Raw genomic sequence first — 21,871 nt, forward strand, 5'->3', positions numbered from 1 at the left:
TACCTGAGCCACCACCTGCTGCCTCCCCAGGCACACATTAGCAGGAAGTTGGCTTACTTCTCAGCCTTTTGGCCAATATCATATATAGCAGGAAGCTTAAATCAGGAACAGAACTGGTACTTGAACTCAGTACTCCAGTGTCCCAAGCAGCGTCTCAACCATCACACTGAGAACTAACCCCATACTTTAGGATTTGTAAGAATTTGTTATTTAAAACATGGCTTTCTGTTGGTTGTATTGCAGAAGTATATTTTTATCTGATTTTTTTACATTTTTTTCTTTTCAACTTTTATTTAATAAATATAAATTTCCAAAGTCAACTTTTGAATTATAGCAGCTTTTTCTCCCATAACCTACCTCCCACTCGCAACCATCCCATCTCCCACTCCCTCTCCCATCCCATTCTTCATCATGATTCATTTTCAATTATCTATATATACAGAAGATCAACTTAGTATAAACTAAGTAAAGACTTCAACAGACTGCACCCACAAAGACATACAAAGTACAGAGTACTGTGTGAGTAGTAGTTTTACCATTAAGGAGAACAATTCAAACACTATTGGAATAATCCAGGTGAGAGATTATTGGATTAGAATAGATATAATTGAGCCCATTTGATAAAATGTTTATAAAATTAGAACCCAAATAAATTGACAATCAATGATAATGCCCAATTTTCTGGCTTAAGCAACTACTGGGACGCTGATACCATTTGTTGAAGTAGAGTGAACCCAATTTGGGAGAAAGATTATAAACTCAGTTTTTAGCATCTGAGTATAAAATGTGTGTGAAATATTCGATAACAAGGAGGAGGTTAAAAATCTAGACAAGAGACAAACTTGGGAATAACATCTCTATTATAACTAAAGCTATAAACTAGCATAAGATTAGTTTATGAAGAAAAGAACTGGGCTAGAACAAAGCCTTAGGAAAGGAGACCAAGAAAGAGTAGCCAGAGAGGCAGGAAAACCAAGGAAGAACATGAAGCCAACAAATTCTGTTTAGAGCTCCTGGTAATGAGACTCGGCCATGGCTCAGTAATCTGAATGTCATTTGAAGCCTTCACAGCCACCATTTCAATAATATGACAGAGAGAGTGAAATCAGTGGAACATGAAGAAATGGGGCAGTGATTTTAGCCAATTCCTTTAAGAGATCTGACTGTTATGGGGAGCAGAGAAACATGGAACTAGATAGAGAAGAAACATGGCACCATCTAGAACAGTTTCTGGCACAAAGGAGGTGCCCAGTGCTATCTGATGAACAAATAGATAGAGAAGAATGTAATTGAAATATCATTTTCCTTATAATAGCAAACACTCACATAACATTTTGTGGGTCAGGAACTCTAACTCTGTTACATATCCTAGCTTATTGAATTATACCAATTCCATGACTGTGCCCCCATTTCAGACACGGGGAAGGTGAGGCACCAAAGGATAAGTATCTTGCCTAAGGCTTGGTAGCTAATAAGTGGGAGACTTGGGAATTGAACCCGGGTAGTCTGGCTCCAGAGTCTGTGTTGTTAAACATCTACTAAGGAGTCTCCTAAAAATATTAATTTTGAAGGAAAGACTCTAAATTTGTCCTTTGTCGGTAATAAAACACTTGTCCCATACTCCCAAAATATCTGTTTATCTGTAAAGTATAAATGCATTCCATTTGACCAATACATCATGTAGTTTATAAAATACAACAAAAAGAAATAAAAATATGAGATAAAAGTAAATATAAATATGAGCAGGCATTGTGGTCCAGTCAGTCAAGTTGCCACTTAGGACACCCCCACCCCACATCAGAGTGCCAGTTCAAGTCCTGGCTATCCCACTTCCACTCCAGCTCCATGACAATGTACCAAGGAAGGCAGCAGATGATGGCCCAAGTGTCTGCACCCCTGCCACTGAAGCGGGATACCTAGGTGGAATTCCAGGCTCCTGGCTTCAGCCAGACCCAGCCCTCGCTGTTGCAGCCACTTGGGTAGTGAACCAGTGGATGGAAGACCTCTGTCTCCTTCCCTATCATTCTGCCTTTCAAATTAAATAATTTCAAAAAATAAATACAAGTAAGTCAAGTATTTTCTTTCCATACTCTAATGGATTGTCTAAAGAAATCTACCAAGGAGACAACTAAAGGACAAAGGAAGATGATGATCTTCAAGAAAAGACAAGTGAATTATTTATTGGTTATTCCTACTGCTGTGTCACAAAATATCACAAACCTAGAGATTGAAAACACCTATTTATTATCTCTCAGCCAGTAAGAAACGAGAACAACTAAATAGATAACTACAGTAGAGTAGCATCAAGGACATGTATGCTTTCTCAGCCAGAAGGGTCTATGAGGCTGCGTCATCCAGACCTGTTTCATAAAGACAAGGAAAATGAAACCCAGCTAACTGATAGACCACATTTCACTCCTTTCCAATATTACTGAGATTTTCCCTGACCTTCTTGATATAAACTACCTATTCTCCTTCCTGATTTATATGACCCCTATCACCACTAAACATGCCTTAAATTTTTTATGTTTATTTTGTTCATGGGATTTTCATGCTTTATTTACCTCTGTGTCCTAGTTCCTAGAACAGCGTCTGGCACACAGAAGGTGCCCAGTGCTATCTGTTGAATAAACAAATAGTGAACTAATTCCCATTCTTATTTTGATATTAGAATATCTGCTTTTCTGTTTATTATCAAAATATCAGTTAAAGATAAGAGAATTTTCAAGACAGATCATAAAGTAGACATTTGTTTTTAACGTATGGATTTAATATTTAAAAGTCTGGAGAATCTGCATGTATTCTTGTGCCTGGAACAATCTTGCCCTATTGCACAGGAACTTCATTTCTAATTCTTTACCTTCCCATCTCAGCACAGATAGTGGTTCTTCCAGGACACTTACATCACCTGCCTTTCTCCCCACAATATATACTAGCTCTGATCAAGTGAAGGGAGCTAGAAGACATATCTTAAAATTCTATTTGCATGGCAAGCTCACTTGTTTTAAAAGAACATGTATTTGGGGTGGCTTAAAGACACTGGTAATGATCTTGGAGGGGGTTAATTCTCCAATTAAAGTCTCCTTTTCCTTAATTCTGTTACTGGGGACCTTGGAACCTTTCAATCTTCTCCTCCCATAATGTTGATGCTTCCTCTGGAGTATAGTCAGCTTATTAATCTAAGTATCCACAAGCCTAGACTAAAGCCTAGATGAGGCTGTAACAGAACGTATTTAAGAAATGAATGAATACGAAGTTACTGGATTATATAGTGTCCTCACACAGTGTTCAAGGACGGAACAGCCAGTCTCCTTCACCTGACCAATTTACTACACATTTGTGCACAAGGCCAGATTCAGTCTTTTCAGCATGGATACATGCACAGCCCATTTCATGCTGTGACCATCTGGCCCATTAGATGTAAATACCGATTTGGCAAATACTTTGGGGGTATGAGAGTAGTTGTGGGAATATAATGAATTTGAAAAATATTACCACCCAGAGGATAAAGTTCCACATTCTCCTATTAAAATTTAAAAATATGACACTGTCCTTATAATTAAAGAACATCTTACTATTTTTACAAATGGAAATTATGCAAATTGTCTGGATTTTCATTTTGAGAGACTATTGAGATTCCATTTGTGTATCTGCAACCTCTAAATAGACTCCAAACCTTAGAGGAAAGCCATGTACTCAGAGAATCTTCTGCCAATTGAATACATTAAAAATAATCTTATGATTAACATAAATGGAATATGTCATTTTAAAATGTCACATCAAGGACATTAGTGTTGTGGCACAGCAGTGCCGGCATCCTGTACCAGAGTTCCAGTTTGAGTCAAAGCTGCTCCACTTCCAATCCAGCTTCCTGCTAATGTACCTAGGAAAGCAACAGAAGATGCATACAGTACTTGGACCTCTGCCAGCCATGTGAGAGACCCTGATGGAGTTTGGGCTCTTGATTTGGCCTGACTGTTGTGGCCATTTGGGGAGGGAACCAGCAGATCATACACCCATGTCTGCTTGTCTGTCTGTCTCTCTCACTCAAGTTCTGCCCTTTTTTTTAGATTTTATTTATTTATTTAAAAGTTAGAGTTACACAGAAAGAGAGAGAAGGAGAGGCAGAGAGAGAGAGAGAGGTCTTCCATCCGCTGGTTCACTCCCCAATTGGCCGCACTGGCCAGAGCTGCACAGATTCGAAGCCTGGAGCCAGGAGCTTCTTCTGGGTCTCCCACGCAGGTGCAGGGGCCCAAGGACTTGGACCATCTGCTACTGCTTTCCCGGGCCATAGCAGAGAGCTGGATTGGAAGTGGAGCAGCCAGGACTCGAACCGGCACCCATATGGGATGCCAGCACTGCAGGTGGCAGCTTTACCTGCTACACCACAGTGCCGGCCTCAAGTTCTGCCTTTCAAATGAATATTTTTTTTTACAGAGAAAGCTATAAAATGTCACATCATTCAGTCAGTTCCAGTACCTTTATGAAATGCATTCAGAAGTACATTGTTTCTAACAAATGTATGAACCTAATTCCATTTGCAAAAGCCACTAAAGTGAACCTTTTCTTTTAACACAAAAAACTGATGGTGCTATATAAGCCATCAAATAAATATTCATTTTTAATCAAGATTTTATTTATCCATTGGCAGTGACCTCTGTTCTAATAGCTATCATGCTTTGCAAAGAAGCAAAGACACGGCTGTAGTTGTCTATTAAATCATTAATTTGTGTCTACTCTATTCACTGGATGCTTTTAAAAAATGGAATTATCAAGCTGCTCAGAACAAAGGTGCTTCTTATTGTCAGCTCCATATTCTAACAGAGCAGGTTAATTTCTCGGAATCTCACAGTTGGAACTTTCTAACTCTAACTGACAGTTTCCACCGAGTGATCAAGGCAATTGACTAAAATAAATTATACATAAAGCTGAAATTCCTAATAGTAATAAGGCCCCTTCATGAGATAATCACACCAGCAAAAGCACTCATCTGTCAGCTGCAACTCTACAGGGTTTTGAAATTATCTTATAAAAACTACACCTCCAGAAATGTTCTCATTTCTAGATTCATGACAGGGCTAATATGGCGAGGTCCATAGTATGAGACACAAAGCAGGAGCTCCAAGTGAATTAATTGGCTTGTTGATTAAACTGGAGACTCTATTGGTAGAGCTCCAACATCAGTCTGTTTACAAAGCACAGGATTGGTGAGCTTCTCAGTTCAATACAGCCGATCAATAATTCTTCAGGAGCTCCCTTGTATGTGCCTGCAGCTAGGCACAGCCAAGTAGCATCAAGTACAATCCCTGCTCTTCTGGACTATAGGGTGAGTTAAACCCACATGTATGAAAAAGGACAAAACTCTGCGCACCATACTGTTGGCTATAAAGCAGCTAGAATAAATCCATGTTGGCTAGAATTGTAAGGACATGCTTCATAAACAATATAGAACATAGACTAATTCTTGAAGTTTCGGACTGATTAGGCAGAAGGCAATGAAGGTATTGTAGAGTGGCTCCTTCACTGAAAACATCTGTGATGGGAAGGAGCAGAGCTCACAGAGGTAGGGGTTGCCGTGGAAAACATCCCTATCTTTGCATCACCTTTATGATTACGGCATTTATTGTCCCGGACATCAAGAGCGATGATGGGTGCAGCTAGTTATGCATCCCTTATCCGAGTGCTAATTCAAGTCCCCCCTGCTCTGCTTCCAATCCAGCTTCCTGCTAATGAGTTGAGGAAAGCAGTGCAAGATAGCTCAGGTTCCTGGCTCCTGGCTTTGGCGAGGCCCAAATCTGGGTGTTGTGGCCATTTGGGGAATGAATCAGCAGCTGGAAGACCTCTCTGTCTCTGTCTCTGTCTCTGTCTCTCTCTTTGCCTTTCAAGTTAAATCTTTAGAAGAAAAAAAATGGTGATTATGTGTGACAGCTCATAACTAAGTTCACCCTCCTGAGCATTGCCCTCAGCTGAGGAAACCCTGACCTATCAAGTTCGAACAGCCCACATCCAGTGCCTGGGGAACTCAGAATTACAAAATCTCATCTTTGTGGCCCAATTCAGAAGACCTCTGAAGAGCTATCCCAGTTCCAGAGTTCCCTGTAGGATCAGCAAAGTCCTTTGATGTGACAACATCACAGCCCAATGGCTCTGCCTGTGCAATCCTGCTTCTCCCACTTCCCAGTAGGTGCTGACCCAGAAAATACAACCCAGTAAGCCTACTTGCAAATCTCTACCTAGTCTGCTTCCCCAAGAGAACCCAAATTCTGAGAATACAGGCCTGAGCATATTCAATTGTAGGAAATCTGTAGTATCAATTCAACAGGCACATATGGACCACTATGCTGTGCCAAGTACGATGCTAATACTAGGAGCTTAGCAGTAAGAGATTTAAGTCGCTTCTCTCATAGATCCTGTACTCTGGCAAAGACCTAAATAAACATAGTTCAGTGTCAAGGATGACAGGTGCTGGGGTGAGAAAGAAGCAGGTTAAGTAGTGTATGTGTTTAGGACTGTATTAGACTCCTTAAGATAGGGCAGTCATTGAGAAACTCTAAAGAAGTGACATAGGAGCAGAAAGCAGATGAAACTAATGAAACAACCCTGGTGTTATCTGAAGCAAAGAATATTTCACAAGACATGCAAAGACCCTGAGGTAGAAGTGCCTCGGCCTGTTTCGGGAACAGGACTTGAGATCAAAATAGTATTAGGAAAGGAGGGGCGAAATCAGGTAAGACTTTTTAGTGCAAGAAATATATACATCATTATAAGTGAAATGGGAAGATATTGAAGGACTCTGAGCAGGATTGGTCCAGGACTAAACTTCCATTTTAAAAAGATTATTCCAATTTTTATATGAAGAAAAAACTAGAAGCAGTTAGAAGCTGCGAGGAGGCTACTACAGAAGTCTAGGCCAGGCATAAAAGTGGCTGGGACCTACAGTTACCACTGGCCTTGGTTGCCCTGGAACTGGAAGGTTTCCCAGGACACAGGGTGTTTAGGGTTCAAACCAATATACTCTTGAACAAATCGGGGTGATGGATCACTGTACGAGTGTGGCCCTAAACAAGGAAGGGTGTGATCAGATTTAAAATATATTCTGAAAATTGGGGAGGTAGTAGAGCAGCAGTAAAAAGGTCTGGAGAGTTAGGGCAGCAGCCCCGCATCTCCTTGATGGTCAGGAGGAGAGGGCTGCACCATTCAGATATTAGCTTGGCATCGTGATCCTGCAATGGACTTTGGAGAGACTGTAGCTACAGAGGGCTCTCAGACTGTTTCAGAAGTGATAGAAGTGATTACTGCTGAGCGCCCACAGAAGGCGCTCATGGCCAAAGTGGAAGCAGAGGTGACAGGGGTAGCTGTGATGGCTGTGACTGAGGTCATGGACATAGGGCAAGGAAGCAGTAGAGACTGGGGTAGCGGCATCAGAAATCACACAGAAGTGGAGTCCTGGTGCAAGTGGAAGTGGTTAACATAGGGAATGCAGTGATGGCAAAAGCAAATGAAATTAGATATGAAGTCTAATCTAATGAACACTTAACAAGAAGAAAAAGAAATAAACAATTCTGGGTTAAATTAAGAGAAAAACTGAGACGTAAGAGAAGTTGGCTAATGGAAATAGTATCTGTGACCCTGTTAGGAAGGTATGTTGGCAAAAAGAACAGTCAGAGGGAAGGGCTGGTATTTAGTATCAGTGTAGCTGAAGATGTAATTACCTTAAAGTTTTAATAGTACACTATCCAAGCGGGTGATCAGTTGCAGCATTAGTTTTTGTCATTCCAGATGGCAGTTTAGTAGTTTAAAAAAAAAAAAAAACTCATGATTTACAGACAAAAGAGCTTGTTTCAATTTCTTCTGGGGAACACGTTGTTATATCACTTTCTAGAACCTCTGAGTCTCAACGTCTGTCTGTAAAATGGACTAAACAGCACCTACTTCCTTAGACTGCTGTGGGGAAAACTAGACTCAGTTGTCAAGGAACACTAAGGACCTGAAATACAGATTTGGTTATTTTCTTTTATCTGTCTAAATTTTCCAAGAGCCCCTTTTCTTCTCCATCACAATAACCCCAGCAAAGAGAACTTTATTAAATTCAGGAAATCTTGGTTTCTGGAACTTTAGAGGATAAATAAATAGAACATCTAATATTAAATGTTCACATATGGCTACCCAACCATTTTCCTTCCAAACTGACATGGAAAAATCATTAAATAAAGGTTGGATGTAAAGCCGTCTGCCTAACACTGTCAGGTCAATCCTATTCTTTTATGTATGTGGCAAGACATACTTCACCAAGGACAAGACAGTATTTGTTTCCAACAATTCATACTGATCTGAGTCCCTAGATCTAGGCTGTAAGAGCAGGTAACACTGGCCTACCATGCAAGTCACAGGCCTAAGTCTGTTTTAGCTGTTACAGAGTAGAGCATATCACCAGGGGATAACACTGAGGTCCAGAGCCGCACCACGCACAGTCCCAGTCCTGCAGGTGCCCTCACGGCCTCCTGTAGTGCACATTTGAGCTCTTATGCCTTCACATGAACTTCAAGTTCCCACATCATCCAGAACGTGAAAAACACACTGCAATCATAGTTGCAGACATCTGAAATTAAACAAGGGTTCAAACCATCCTGTAATAGAATAAAGTTGGACCGGTGCCGTGGCTCAATAGGCTAATCCTCCGCCTATGGCGCCGGCACACGGGATTCTAGTCCCGGTCGGGGCGCCGGATTCTGTCCCGGTTGCCCCTCTTCCAGGCCAGCTCTCTGCTGTGGCCAGGGAGTGCAGTGGAGGATGGCCCAGGTGCTTGGGCCCTGCACCCCATGGGAGACCAGGAGAAGTACCTGGCTCCTAGCTTCGGATCAGTGCGGTGCGCTGGCCACGGCAGCCATTGGAGGGTGAACCAACGGCAAAGGAAGACCTTTCTGTCTCTCTCTCTCACTGTCCACTCTGCCTGTCAAAAAAAAAAAGAATAAAGTTGCCCAACTCTCAAAGTTTTACCTTCTGAAAACTATTAAATCAGATATCTGGAACATTGGGAAAACCATCTCCTTATGTTTCAGACAACTACAGCTCAGTTTTTAACTAACATGACAAAGGCTCATATGAACTGGCTATTTTCCTTGCCTTTTCTGAAACCAGGAAATGTGAGCAGTCTTCTCAATGGCATAGACACAAATTCCAGAAAAGAAAGAAAAGAAAAAAAAAAAAAAAAACACAGTAACTAGCTTGCAGACAGCTTGTAGATTCAGGAATAATCTCATTTTTAAATTTTGAAAAGCAACTTTAATTAATTAATCTAAAACCATATACAGAGGCACTTCAAAAAGTATATGGAAAAACAAATAAAAATATAAATTTTGGTGCAGAAAATTTTTAAATCTATGCATCCCAGCAGTATCCAAAAGGTTCATGGAAAATGTTATGAAAGAACTGCACAGATTTCAAAAATTATGCACCAAATTTATCTTTTAATTCCATTTTCCATGAATTTTTTGAAGTTCCCTTTCATTTAATTTGGCACACCAATTATGGTAATTTTATGAGCAAATGAATTTTTTGACATGTTAAAGTCTCAAAATTAATGAATTAAGTGTAGCTCTATAAACAGTGTTAAATTAAGTACTTTTCTATATTTCTCAAGTCTCCTTTTTCTCCTTTCCAACACTCATTCTTCCCCATCCTTTTTAAAAAAAGATTTTTATTCATTTATTTGAAAGTCAGAATTACAGAGAGAGAGGAGAGGCACAGAGAGAGAGAGGTCTTCCATCTGATGGTGCACTCTCCAATTGGCTGCAACAGCCGGAGCTGCGCCAATCCAAAGCCAGGAGCCAGGAGCTTCTTCTGGGTCTCCCAAGTGGGTGCTGGGGCCCAAGGACTTGGGCCATCTTCCACTGCTTCCCCAGGCCATAGCAAAGAGCTGGATCAGAAGAGAAGCAGCCAGGACTCGAACCGGTGCCCACATGGGATACCGGCGCTTCAGGCCAGGGCATTAACCCGCTGTACCACAGAGCGCGGGCCCCATCCTATCATTTTCAAGTTATGGGGAATTTCACAGATTTTCAAACTATATAAATGCTTTCATCTGAAGCTAAATATTATTTAAAGTTGTTTAAAAAATTCCTTATATGTCATAATATTGAAGAACAAAATGATACTGGAAGAAAAATAAATTGTGACATTTATTTAAAACAATGGAAATGATGCTTAAATTAATCACACAATTTCGATTATGGCCCATAAAGGGAGGTGTTACTGAAGACAGCATAATCATTTCTGAGAGGCCTGATGAGAATAACCGGTTACAGTAATCTGATCTTGCAACACACAGAGCTCCCCAAGGAGGCAACCATGCAGAAGGGACAGAATCCTGCAGAAAGATCCGTCCTAATGAGCACATTCGACAGCAATCTAGTTCATTTCCATTTCTCGTCTCATACAGTTCAGTGAATTGTCCATATTTTGCATTCATTTCTGTGATTTCGACTCCCATTCTGTTTTCAGAGACTGTGAAGAGTAATTTATTCCATCAGACTCCCCTGATGTGCAAATTAATTCCTGGGGGTGAGAAGGCCCATCAGGGGAATTTGGCACATTAGATAATAGGAAGTTACTTCTATACCAATGGAAAGGAGCTATGACCTAGTTCTTTCAAAATAGGGATATTAGCTAAAGTTTCCATTCATTCACGTTTTGAAAATGTGTGGAAAGTGGCAATTTCAGTCAAGATCCTGTCTTCAAGGAGTTCACAACCATGTGGATGAAGTAAGATATGGACACAAAAAGACAAAAACAAAGTTCTTAGTAATATGATAAGGTGCTACGGGGGACTGAGAAATTGAAAAATTAAGCACATGAAGTGTTGTTTCCAATAGAGGCATTGCTTAAACACAAAGTGTAAGACGTGCCTTCTCTTCCTCTCTCTGAATATATTACATATATTACTTCTTACCTGTAGAAAAATCATACCCTTTTTTTGTTTGGAAAGAGGACTATACTGAGCATCCCCCAGAAAAAAGAATTATTTAATTACATTTTCTTACACTGTTAAATGACATCTAGGGAGTTATTTCTCCACTGGAGACTCTGGCTTGTTTAGCACGCATGTCAAGTTACAGATAAGGCCACATACACTCATGGTAAGAGAATAACATGGAAGGTCCTTGGGATACCTCATTCCTATGGTATGTCTATCTGCAGGAGTCTAACCCAAGCATTGCCTTCATTAGAATCAGAATTCACGTGGAGGTTGGGGCACAGGTAAGAACCACTAAGAAATGAACTCTGATTTGCCACATAGCCAACTCCCTGTGTCAGAAAGCAATCGAGAGCCTCCAGTATCTGAGAGCCCAACATACTCTTCTCTCAGGCACACGTGTTTATAAATATGAACACAGATTCAACTTGGTGAATGAGAACATGATTCTTAATTAGTAATGCTAGAAAATAAGATATTTAAGAGAACTGACATGAGTCCTTTCTTAAAATAACTCAACGTTCTATCTGTCACCATCATCAATTTTGCATCACTTATTCAAAAATGCTCAATTTGGGGATTGCTGAATGTTTTGGAGGCTTAAAATATGGTAACATTGAGCAAACAAGAGAAGCTATGAGATCCTCTGCATGGTTACTATGTGTTTGGTTTTCTAGCCTGCTGCTCAAAGTCTTTAATTTTTCAGGGTAAGGAAAAATAAAGTTAGGCCTCACTTGTAATGAGTCAAAATATAAAATATTATACTTCGCTGTATTTCAGCTACTAGGAATTATCAATTTCACCCAATAAATAGAATTTAATGAAATGCAAATGGAAATCCTTTCCCCTAAAACCCTAAACACAGTATTAGATATGATACCATTCAAATGTAACACAAAAAATTAAGTGGGTTGATTCTACTAAGGAAGTGTTAGTCTCTTTTCTTAGTGATTTAATATAGCTATGAAATTTTTCCAAGAGTGAAAATGCTCTAGAAAAGTCATCTTTGCCTCATTTCCTGCACCACTGAATTATATATTTTGATGAATGTTGAAATATAAATGGCTTTTTTTAAAAAATGTAATAGATGGTATTTAAGAAAAACTTCACAATTGGGTGGAGTGGCATTTGGCACAGCAGTTGGCACACTGCTTGGGATGCCTGCATCCCACAACAGAGTGCTTGGTTCAATCCTACTTTCCCTGCTTCTGATCCAGCTGTCTTCTACTATGCACCCGGAGAGGCAGTAGGTGATGGCTCAGGTACTTGGGTCTGCCATCAGCACTGGAGACTGGTCAAGTTCTGGGTTCCTGGCTTTGACCTGGCCCAGCCCTGGGTATTGCAGGTATTTGGAGAGTGAACCAGCAGATGGAAATCATTCTCTCTTCCTCTCTCCCTTTCAGATAAAATTAAAATTTCTAAAAAAATTTTAAAACCGTTGTTATTCTTGATGATCCCTTAGTCAATGACAGATTACTGGGTAAATGCCAATAGATCTCAAAGTTCTCAAATTCCAATTGCCACAATCCTCCTCTTGAAGAACTTACAATGGATGTTTGCACACTGTATTCACCTTTATTTCAAAGGTTGCTAATACGCTTTTACTCATTTTCATAGCAAGAGAAACTGGGTGATATCTGCTTCTCCCTTCGCTATGTACCGACTGCTGGAAAACTGACTGTTGTCATCCTCGAGGCCAAGAACCTGAAGAAGATGGATGTGGGTGGCTTATCGGGTGAGTCTGTGGAGTTTATTGATTTTTAAAAATGCTGCTTCATCGTGGATACTGAATGCATAGCACCCATGCTGCGACTCCCCACTTCTTAATTGATCACAGCCCTCTTTCCTATGGAGCCAGAAAGCAGTCTCGGAATTCATCCCAACACAGGGCCCTGCAGGAAGCCACTCTCAATTTAGTGGAATTGGCATAGAAGATGAAGTCTATTTTCTTCGTAGCCAAAGTATCCGTTATTGTTTCCAAGGCTTTGAAAGCTGAAAAGGTTTACTTCTCTTCTGAAGTCAATGCTTATGACAGATTATACTTTTGTTGACCCATAATACACACACACAAAAAAAAATCTGAGACTTATTAGGTATTTGATAGCCTAACACAATCCTTATATCCTTATATCCTTACATTGATATATTTCCATTATTACTTTAATTACCTAAAATTACATTTTATTGAAGACCACATTTTAAATACATATGAGTAACAACAACTGTTTGTGGGTGACTCCCCATGATAATACATTTAATTCCACAGTTTATGTTGGGGATGGGAGACTTCTGGATCCAAAATTCTATACAACCCACCTATAGTTAAAATATGGTGAGTGAAGCGTATTCTTCCCCAAAAGCAAAGTCAACTCAAGGACTTGTCACTTCCTTTTTCCTTTTCTGCATGACTAAATCAATTACATTTTTAATTTCCCAGTAAATCATTAAAGTATTAGGAATTTCCTTGATATGCCACAAGGACATCAAAAATAGACTACAGTTGTCATGGTAGCTGTGGAATTAATAACCGACATGGCTGGTTATTCACTGATTTTGCCAATAAAAGATTGCAAACTTTAAAAGGTCACACTATTGCAGCATGGTGATTTTATAGTCTAAAGCGTAACATTTAAAAACTGCTACAGCTAAGTTTTACCGACCCACTAGTTTGTCAACCAAATTCTCCTCACTCCTAAGTTTGTTTTTCTCTATAAATAAGTCACCTGGGGAACCCACACGAATTGCTTCACGTCATCAAGACTCTGTTTTACAACTTATGGATTTTGGGGCCTCATAGCCTAAGAGAGAAAATTTGAAGCAATGAGTACAATTTCTTCTAAAAATAAAGAATATTTAACATGCTTCTGTTTGGAAAACACGAAGAGAAATTCAGCTGTAATTACAATTCATTTCCAGATTACTGCTTAGTATTCTGGGACAACTTCAGACATGTTTGACCTTCTGCTGTCCTTTGATTCAATAGCCAACTACAATTACATGTCCCTGTATATCATCTGTCACATGATCAATTCCAAATTTGCACACCAAACATCTTCTCTCACCCATGTGCAGTACACTCACTTATTCTAATGCATCTTTTATCCTTCAGCATAAAACCAATAAAGCTTCAGTGTTCTCCCTTTGTTCTGGCTTCTTCCAAGGTCCTAGAAATCAGTCCCCATGGTCATTGATAGATTAATGTAATTAATAACATTCTGCTGTCTCCTTCCACTCTGACTTCTCCACCATCCACCATCCATCCTTTTGTCTTGTGGCTTCAAAGAGGCTGCAGGTATTTTCAGAATTTGGCTAAGGGAAGATCAGTTTCTCAAGCTATATTTATGTAGCTTACAATCATATCCATGTAGAGTTAATTGTATCACTGTTAGTTATCCCAATAACAGAAAGGCATCTGGAGTGACTCCTAAAACCCGCTGCACCGACTAACCTGGCATTGTGACCTGAAAGATTAGAGCCAGCGGTTATATCTAATCTAATATTTATAATTTTACATGTTTCTAAAGAAATTCAGAAAAATGATATTAGCTACAGGGCCCAAACAACCTGGTTTCATTCCTACATTTGATTTACCTGAACTGATTGTTATATTTTAAAGATATTTAAAGTATACATATGTAAAAAGTCCTAATTTTAAGGACTCCTTGCTACCTGTAGAATTAAATTCTAATCAGTCTAATCACTCAGATCTATATTTTATAGATACTTTCAGATTATGTCATACTGTATTTTTTTTTCAAAAATGTTTTATTTGTTTGAAAGAAAGAGTGACAAAGAGAAAAAGAGAAGTAGACAGAGACTTCAGTCCTCTGACTCACTCATTCCCCCAAATGCCAGTAACAGCTAGAGTTGGACCAGACCAAGCAAGGAGCCTAGAACTCTGTCTTGGTCTCCCATGTGGATAGAAGGTACTCAACTACTTGAGCCATCACCTGCTGCCTCCTCGGGTGTGTACTAGCAGGAAGCTGGGTCAGAAATGGAGCAGGGGCTAGAACACAGGCACTCCAAGATGGGATGCAGACACCCAAGGAGCATCTTAGCTGCAGCATCAAACCACTATCCCACCACATCTCATTTTAACCAAATTACTCAGTACACTCTTCTCCAAGCAGGTTATGCAATGTGCTGCCTCCATTCCTTGCTGAGCTCATATCCTTCACCTGGAATTCACTTTCTTCCAACAGCATCTAGATAAATCCTTTCCATTCTTCAGGCCTAACTTAAGTACTATTTCCTCCTCCATTCATTCCACAAGTATTTATTGTGTCTTCAATCTGAGTCACACCTGTCCTGAGGACTAAGTTTACATTAGAGGAAAGTCAGCTAAAAGCCCCTGCCTTCCTATAGCATGCATTGTCATGTGGAGAGACAGATAAGAAGCCAACACATAAGAAGAGCATATAGCTTATCAAGAGGTGACAGGTGCTAGTGGGAAGTAAAACAAGGAAGCGGGTTAAAGAATGGTAGGGAATAACTTTTCAAATAGAGTGGCCAGGGAAGGCTTAATGAGTAGATGGTATTTTGGCAACCACCTGGAAGAAGTGAGGAAGCCACAGGGTCAAGGAGAGAGAGTGTCTTAGGTTATGGGACTTTATGAAGCTTTTTCTCATCCATCCCAGTTGAAGAATCTTTGCCTTTTTTAAATGCCACTAGCAGTTTGTTTACACCACTCAAACATCACGCCTCTCCCTCACTAGCTGTGTTCTGTATTTATGTCTCCCACAATGCTTGCACTCTCTGGTAGCACTGAGCATAGCTGCAGAATGAATAATGAATTATTTACAGAGGAGCTATGGCCTGAAAAAACAGTCTTGTATTTCAAATTTGCTTAACCTACTTGCCATTAAAACAGCTTTAAGCACTTGGATGGTCTGTCTCAAAGTGAGTTGACCTATGTACCAGGAGACAAAAATTATATAATAAGATCGTTCCAGGTAATACAAATACCAAAGCACACATTTTCTGGAAATGGGTAGCTAATTGGAACTAAAGCAGGCTGTTTTGCCAGGATTTAAACCCCAATGGCCACTACTAGCTATTGACATTAGATGAGTTATCTAGCTCTTTTCTGTCTTAGGTACATTATCTGTAAAGTGAGAGTACAAAGGGGACATTGTTGATGAGTTTATTATGAGAAATAAATGAAAGCACAGGGCCTAGCCCAAACAAGTGCTCCATAAATTTCCTTAAAGATTTTAATTATTTATTTTCAAAGCCAGCATGAGAGAGAGAGAGAGAGAGAGAGAGAGAGACCTTCCATCTGCTGGTTTCCTCCCCAGATGGTTGCAATAGCCAGTGCTGGGCCAAGCCAAGATCTCCCACATGGATGGCAGGGGCCTAAGCACTTGGGCCATCTTCTGCTGCTTTCTCAGGCACATTAGCAGGGAGCTGGATCAGAAGTACAGCAGGCAGGATATCAACCGGCTCATATGTGATGCTAGGTTCACAAATGATAGCTTCACCTGCTAAGCCACAACACCAGCCCTGATCACTAAATATTATCATCATTTCTTGGGATAAATGTGCAAAATGGACAGTTCAACAGTTGCTGTGTTCAATGGGGAAAAAAAGCTTCATCTGTTTGATGTTAACTGATCAATTCAAGCAAATGTATCAGTAGGCTCCTTTTTTGCTAAAAACCCAAAGTGAATTAAGATATGGAATCAACCAGAAAATAAAGTATTTTTAACAATTTTTCTTAATATCCTCTGAAAGATTGAGTTTCTTTCCTTCCTCCTGTGTTGCTTCAAAATGCAGTGTGCATTTTCCTCTATCATTTATCCACACATCAAAAGATGCCAACAGCAGTCCTTCATAGCTTAACCATCACAAGCTTAACTGGACAATTCACACCTCTACAGCAGACTTGTACTTGCATACTTAATGCTCTATCTCAAGTGCACGAAGGAAGGGCTTTCTGTATCTAGCTATTCGTATTGAGACCTTGGGTCCTGCAGGCTACAAAACTGCTCTTCAGGAGCAACTTAGCACGTGGAATCTGAGTAGGTTTTGTGTTATTGTTGTTTTGTTTTTTTCCCATGTACTTAGAACCAAGCTTTCTGCCTAGTAAACCTGTCTCAGAGTATTCACTGCTTTTTACGCATCTTTGTTTGCAGCAATTCTCCCATCAGGTTAGCTTGTGAAAATCGGGGCAAAGAATGAAAAAGCCTTAGAAACTAAAGGCATTGGGGAAACAGACTTCCAAGCATGTGAAGCTGTCTCGTAGTCCTGAAATACACAATAGCTTTAATACTCAATTTTGGAAGTGTTAATAGATTGAAATTTCAAAGCTATCAGATATAAATTCTATTTTTCAAGTTAACTATTAAAAAGTTACATTAACAGGTATGGAACATATTCTACTTTAGGAATGTTTTCACAACTTGTTTTTTTTTTTCATGTGGTTCTTATGAGTCCTGGGAGGTATTTCTGAAGGTAAGATTCTCATTTGCCAGTGAGCCAACTGGAGCTTAGAAATACTAGCTAATGTACATCGACAGTCTTCCCTTACATGGCGTGTAGACAGAAGTGTCAATAATTGCAATTGTTTCTATTTCTGACATTCAAAGCCACCTGGTTTATAGGTAAGATGGAAGCCCAGGTCCCCTGACTCCCTACACTCTTGGCAACACAGCACTCAGCCTTCACCATGGGAGGACAAGGACCCCCCAGCTGTAATCTAGGAAAAGTGCCTCTCCCTCCCTGGAGCTGAGATTCCAAGAGGAGGTCTGCAGAGGACATGGAGGCCTCAGAGATTGTGGGAGGGGTGGGTATTGTGAACAGCAGATTAAACTACCACTTGGGACTCCCACACTCCATATTGGAGTGCCAAGTTGGAGTTCTGGCTACTCCATGCTTTCTATCTAGCTTCCTGTGTGTATGTCTTGGAGGTAGCAGATGATGGCCCAAAATCTTGGGTCCTTGCCATCCACATGGGAAAACCAGATGAGGTTCCTATCTCCTGCCTTTGGCCTGTCCTAACCCTGACACTCACTCTCTCTCTCTCTTGCTCTCTCGCTCTCCCCTTCCACATAAGTAAATAAATATTTTTGAATGTTAAAAATCAAGAACTTCTTGTCACAAGGGAAATGTTCATTTCTGTAAAGCTCTATCAATTCTCCTCATCAAATAGCTCCAAGAAACTCCCTTTCTTGTCTTCTTTAAAATCACAAATGCATTTCCTTACCTCACTTGGGACTTCTGGCAGATTCTTCTTCTTACCCAGCCCAATCGGAAACAGAAGGCAGTCTCACAGACCTGTTCTACTTCCTTTGTTCCCTGAAGACAGCATCAAGTCCTTTTGGGATTTTGTCAAGGGTTTGTACTGTTAGCAACTATGGCAAATCAACAAAGGAAAAAAAAAATTGCAATCCTGTCACCTTGATATAGTTTGTGTTCACCAAATAATGGGGAAAAAAAGAAGGATGTCAGGTGTGGGGACAAAAGGGTGCTGAGAAAACATATATAAAAGATTGAAATCAAAGACGTCTTTTCCTCCAGTGCCCGATATCCAAAGAGCTAGAGACATGACTATGAGGTAGATCATGTAGGACACGCCAGGGGCTGACAACCAGTGATAGCTTCAGAAAGTGTAATTGGAAGTGTTGATCTCCTCTCCCATGGCCCAACCCCTGTCTTCTTTCTGGCCATCCCAAGTCCTGGTTTATCATCGTCAAATCTGTATTGTGAAAAGCAAAGTTGTGGCTATGGGCAAGGATCAATGAAATTCCAAAGTTGCAGTGACTACTTGAGACAAATGATGGAGAGGAAGAAAAGGCACTCATGGTGGTCAAAGAGTCACTGTGATCTCAGAGGAACTTCAACACTTCATGGAAAATGGAATTGAAGGATAAATTGGGGTGGTTAAGGTGGCAGTGAAGATGCTCACATCCCAGGGCTGGCATTGTGGGTATCAGGTAAAGCCACTGCCTGCAGTGGCAGCATCCCACATGGGCAACCAGTTCCAGTCCTGGCTGCTCCACTTCTAATCCAGCTCCCTGCCAGTGCACCTGGAGAGGAGGTTGAGAATTGCCAGGTGCTTGGGCACCCGCCACCCATGTGAGGGACCCTGAAGACACTCCTGGCCCCTGGCTTCAGCCTGGCCTAGCTCCGGCCATTGTGGCCATTTGCGTAATGAACCAGTGGATTGAAGATATCTCTCTCACCTTCTCCTCTCTCTAACTCTGGCTTTCAAATAAATAAGTAAATCTTAAAAAAAAAAAAAAAAAAAAAAAAAAAAAAAAGCCCACATCCCACATTGTAGTACCTGGGTTCAGTACATAGTTCCAGTTCCTGACACCTACATAGGAGACTTGGATTGAGTTCCTGGCCACCAGCTTCAGCCCCAGCCATTGTGGGCATCTGGGGAGTGAACTAGCAGATGTGAGTTCTTTCTCTATGTGTGTGTGTGTCTCTCTCTCTGTGTATGCATCTCTCTGTGTATGTCTGTGTTGTTTGTCTGTGTATGCATGTATCCTTTCTCTTTGTCCTCCTCTGAAATAAATACAATTTTTTCTAAATGTAAAGTTTATTTTCAGTGCAAAATAATTTTGAAATACATGCATAATTTTATAATATACATTTTTCATGAACTTTTTTAAGATCCCTCATATACATGAGTTTCAAACATTTTTGCACAAAATTAAACTTACTTTTTTTATTCTATTTTCCACCTATGTCATGAAATCCCCTTGTGTAAGTCACCCACCTACATATGGCTCAGCTACTGTGACCCAGGCTAGTTAGATATGCCCTGCTCCACTCACCAACCCAGCCCCAACACACACACACACACACACACACACACACACACACACTTTCTCCTCTCTCTCCTTCCCATGAGACGCAAGTTTTAGAGAACTCCTGCTTCAGTTTGTTTTTCCTCTACTTTTCTACTGACCTAGAAATGTTAATTGAGGAAATCAGCCAGATTTAAATATTCTGAAGTAAGTCTTCAGTTTCAGGCAAGCACCAGATTCCACACAGAAACCATGAATGAGGAGAGGCAGATCATGGCTTCAGGCAGCATTTATCAGATAGGCTATTGTGTCTACCTCTATTAGAGTCACCCAGGTACCTGTTAAAATTTAACATTTTAAGGACTGACTCAAAAACCAAGCTATACCTCAATATTTAAGAGTGGAAACTTTTTTTTAAACTTTTATTTAATAAATATAAATCTCCAAAGTACAACTTAGGGATTACAATGGCTTTTTCCCCCGATAACTTCCCTCCCACCCGCACCCCTCCCATCTCCCACTCCCTCTCCCATTCCATTCTCATCAAGATTCATTTTCAATTCTCTTTATATACAGAAGATCAATTTAGTATATATTAAGTAGCGATTTAAACAGTTTGCACCCATATAGAAACATAAAGTGTAAAATATTGTTTGAGCACTAGTTATAGCATTAATTCACATTGAACAACACATTAAGGACAGAGATCCCACATGAGAAGTAAGTACACAGTGACTCCTGTTGTTGACTTAACAATTTGACACTCTTGTTTATGGCATCAGTAATCTCCCTAGGCTCTTGTCATGAGTTGTCAAGGCTATGGAAGCCTTTTGAGTTCACCGATTCCAATCTTATTTAGACAAGGATAGTCAAAGTGGAAGTTCTCTCCTCCCTTCAGAGAAAGGTACCTCCTTCTTTGATGACCTGTTCTTTCCACTGGGATCTCACTCGCGGAGATCTTTCATTTAGGTGGGGTTTTTTTTTTCTTTTTTTTTTTTTTCCCCAGAGTGTCTTGGCTTTCCATGCCCAAAATACTCTCATGGGCTCTTCAGCCAGATCCGAATGCCTTAAGGGCTGATTCTGAGGCCAGAGTGCTGTTTAGCGCATCTGCCATTCTATGAGTCTGCTGTGTATCCCGCTTCCCATGTTGGATCATTCTCTCCCTTTTTATTCTATCAGTTAGTATTAGCAGACACTAGTCTTGTTTGTGTGATCCCTTTGACTCTTAGACCTTTCAGTGTGATCAATTGTGAACTGAAATTGATCACTTGGACTAATGAGATGGCATTGGTACATGGCACCTTAATGGGATTGTATTGGAATCCCCTGGCACATTTCTATCTCTACCATTTGGGGCAAGTCAGCTTGAGCATGTCCCAAATTGTAAAAAACAGTGGAAACTTGAAAACTGCATTTTAAACAAGCCTCCTCCCCAATCCATGTTATTCTCATTCATCTTAAATTTGAAAACTACATTTTAGAGCCTCAAATGCTGTATCATAATTTTTGCTGAGGCCCAGCTCAGCCTAGTTCAAAGCTGAAACTTGTGTTCAATGTAGCATACATCCATGGTATCAAATACTAGAATTTTCTCAAATATTCTATTTCTTACTAATAAAGCTGATTTGGTCATTACATATCACATATATGGATCAAATCCTCACATTGTACTTCATTAATATGTACAGTTAAAGTTTCTTGAAAGTAAGCTCTATTTCTTTCATCAGCCCATTGTCCTCTTCTCTGAAAAACACCCAGCCTGCATGTCTAAATTATTGTTCTTCAGTGTCTTTCACTGAAAGAGGAGATGAAAGCAGGAGATGTTTCTTCTCTACATTCTGGAGCTGTTGGCTAGTACCCTTGACCACCACCCTTATCTGTCCTTCCATCGCTGCTGAAAGCAAAACAAAGTTAACCACTCAGAATTCAATTGATTTGAACCAAAAGCCACTAATCTGGGAGCTGGGCCAATAAATAACATAGCAAAAACTTATTTGAGCCAATTAGATAGGGATATGCAAATTAATTGGCCATGATATCAGGGTCAAGCAATTATATGCAAATAAACTGCATCTTATTGAGCTAATGGGACAGGAATATGCATGATAAGTTGTCTGATGTCAGAAGCTTCATCATAATTTTA

At 40.2% G+C, this 21,871-nt stretch overlaps 1 protein-coding gene across 10 annotated transcripts in view; it reads left to right on the forward strand.

The window, feature by feature from the left end:
• SYT1 (synaptotagmin 1) overlaps positions 1-21,871 on the forward strand; it is a 675,493-nt gene that overhangs the window by 552,747 nt on the left and 100,875 nt on the right. For all 10 annotated transcript variants that reach the window (XM_051846474.2, XM_051846480.2, XM_051846475.2 and 7 more), the window contains one exon: positions 12,590-12,707. In XM_051846474.2, coding sequence (XP_051702434.1) covers positions 12,590-12,707 — 118 coding nt within the window. The remainder of the gene's footprint in view (positions 1-12,589; positions 12,708-21,871) is intronic.

Source organism: Oryctolagus cuniculus, chromosome 11, assembly GCF_964237555.1.
Source record: "Oryctolagus cuniculus chromosome 11, mOryCun1.1, whole genome shotgun sequence".
NCBI classification, from domain to species: Eukaryota; Metazoa; Chordata; class Mammalia; order Lagomorpha; family Leporidae; genus Oryctolagus; species Oryctolagus cuniculus.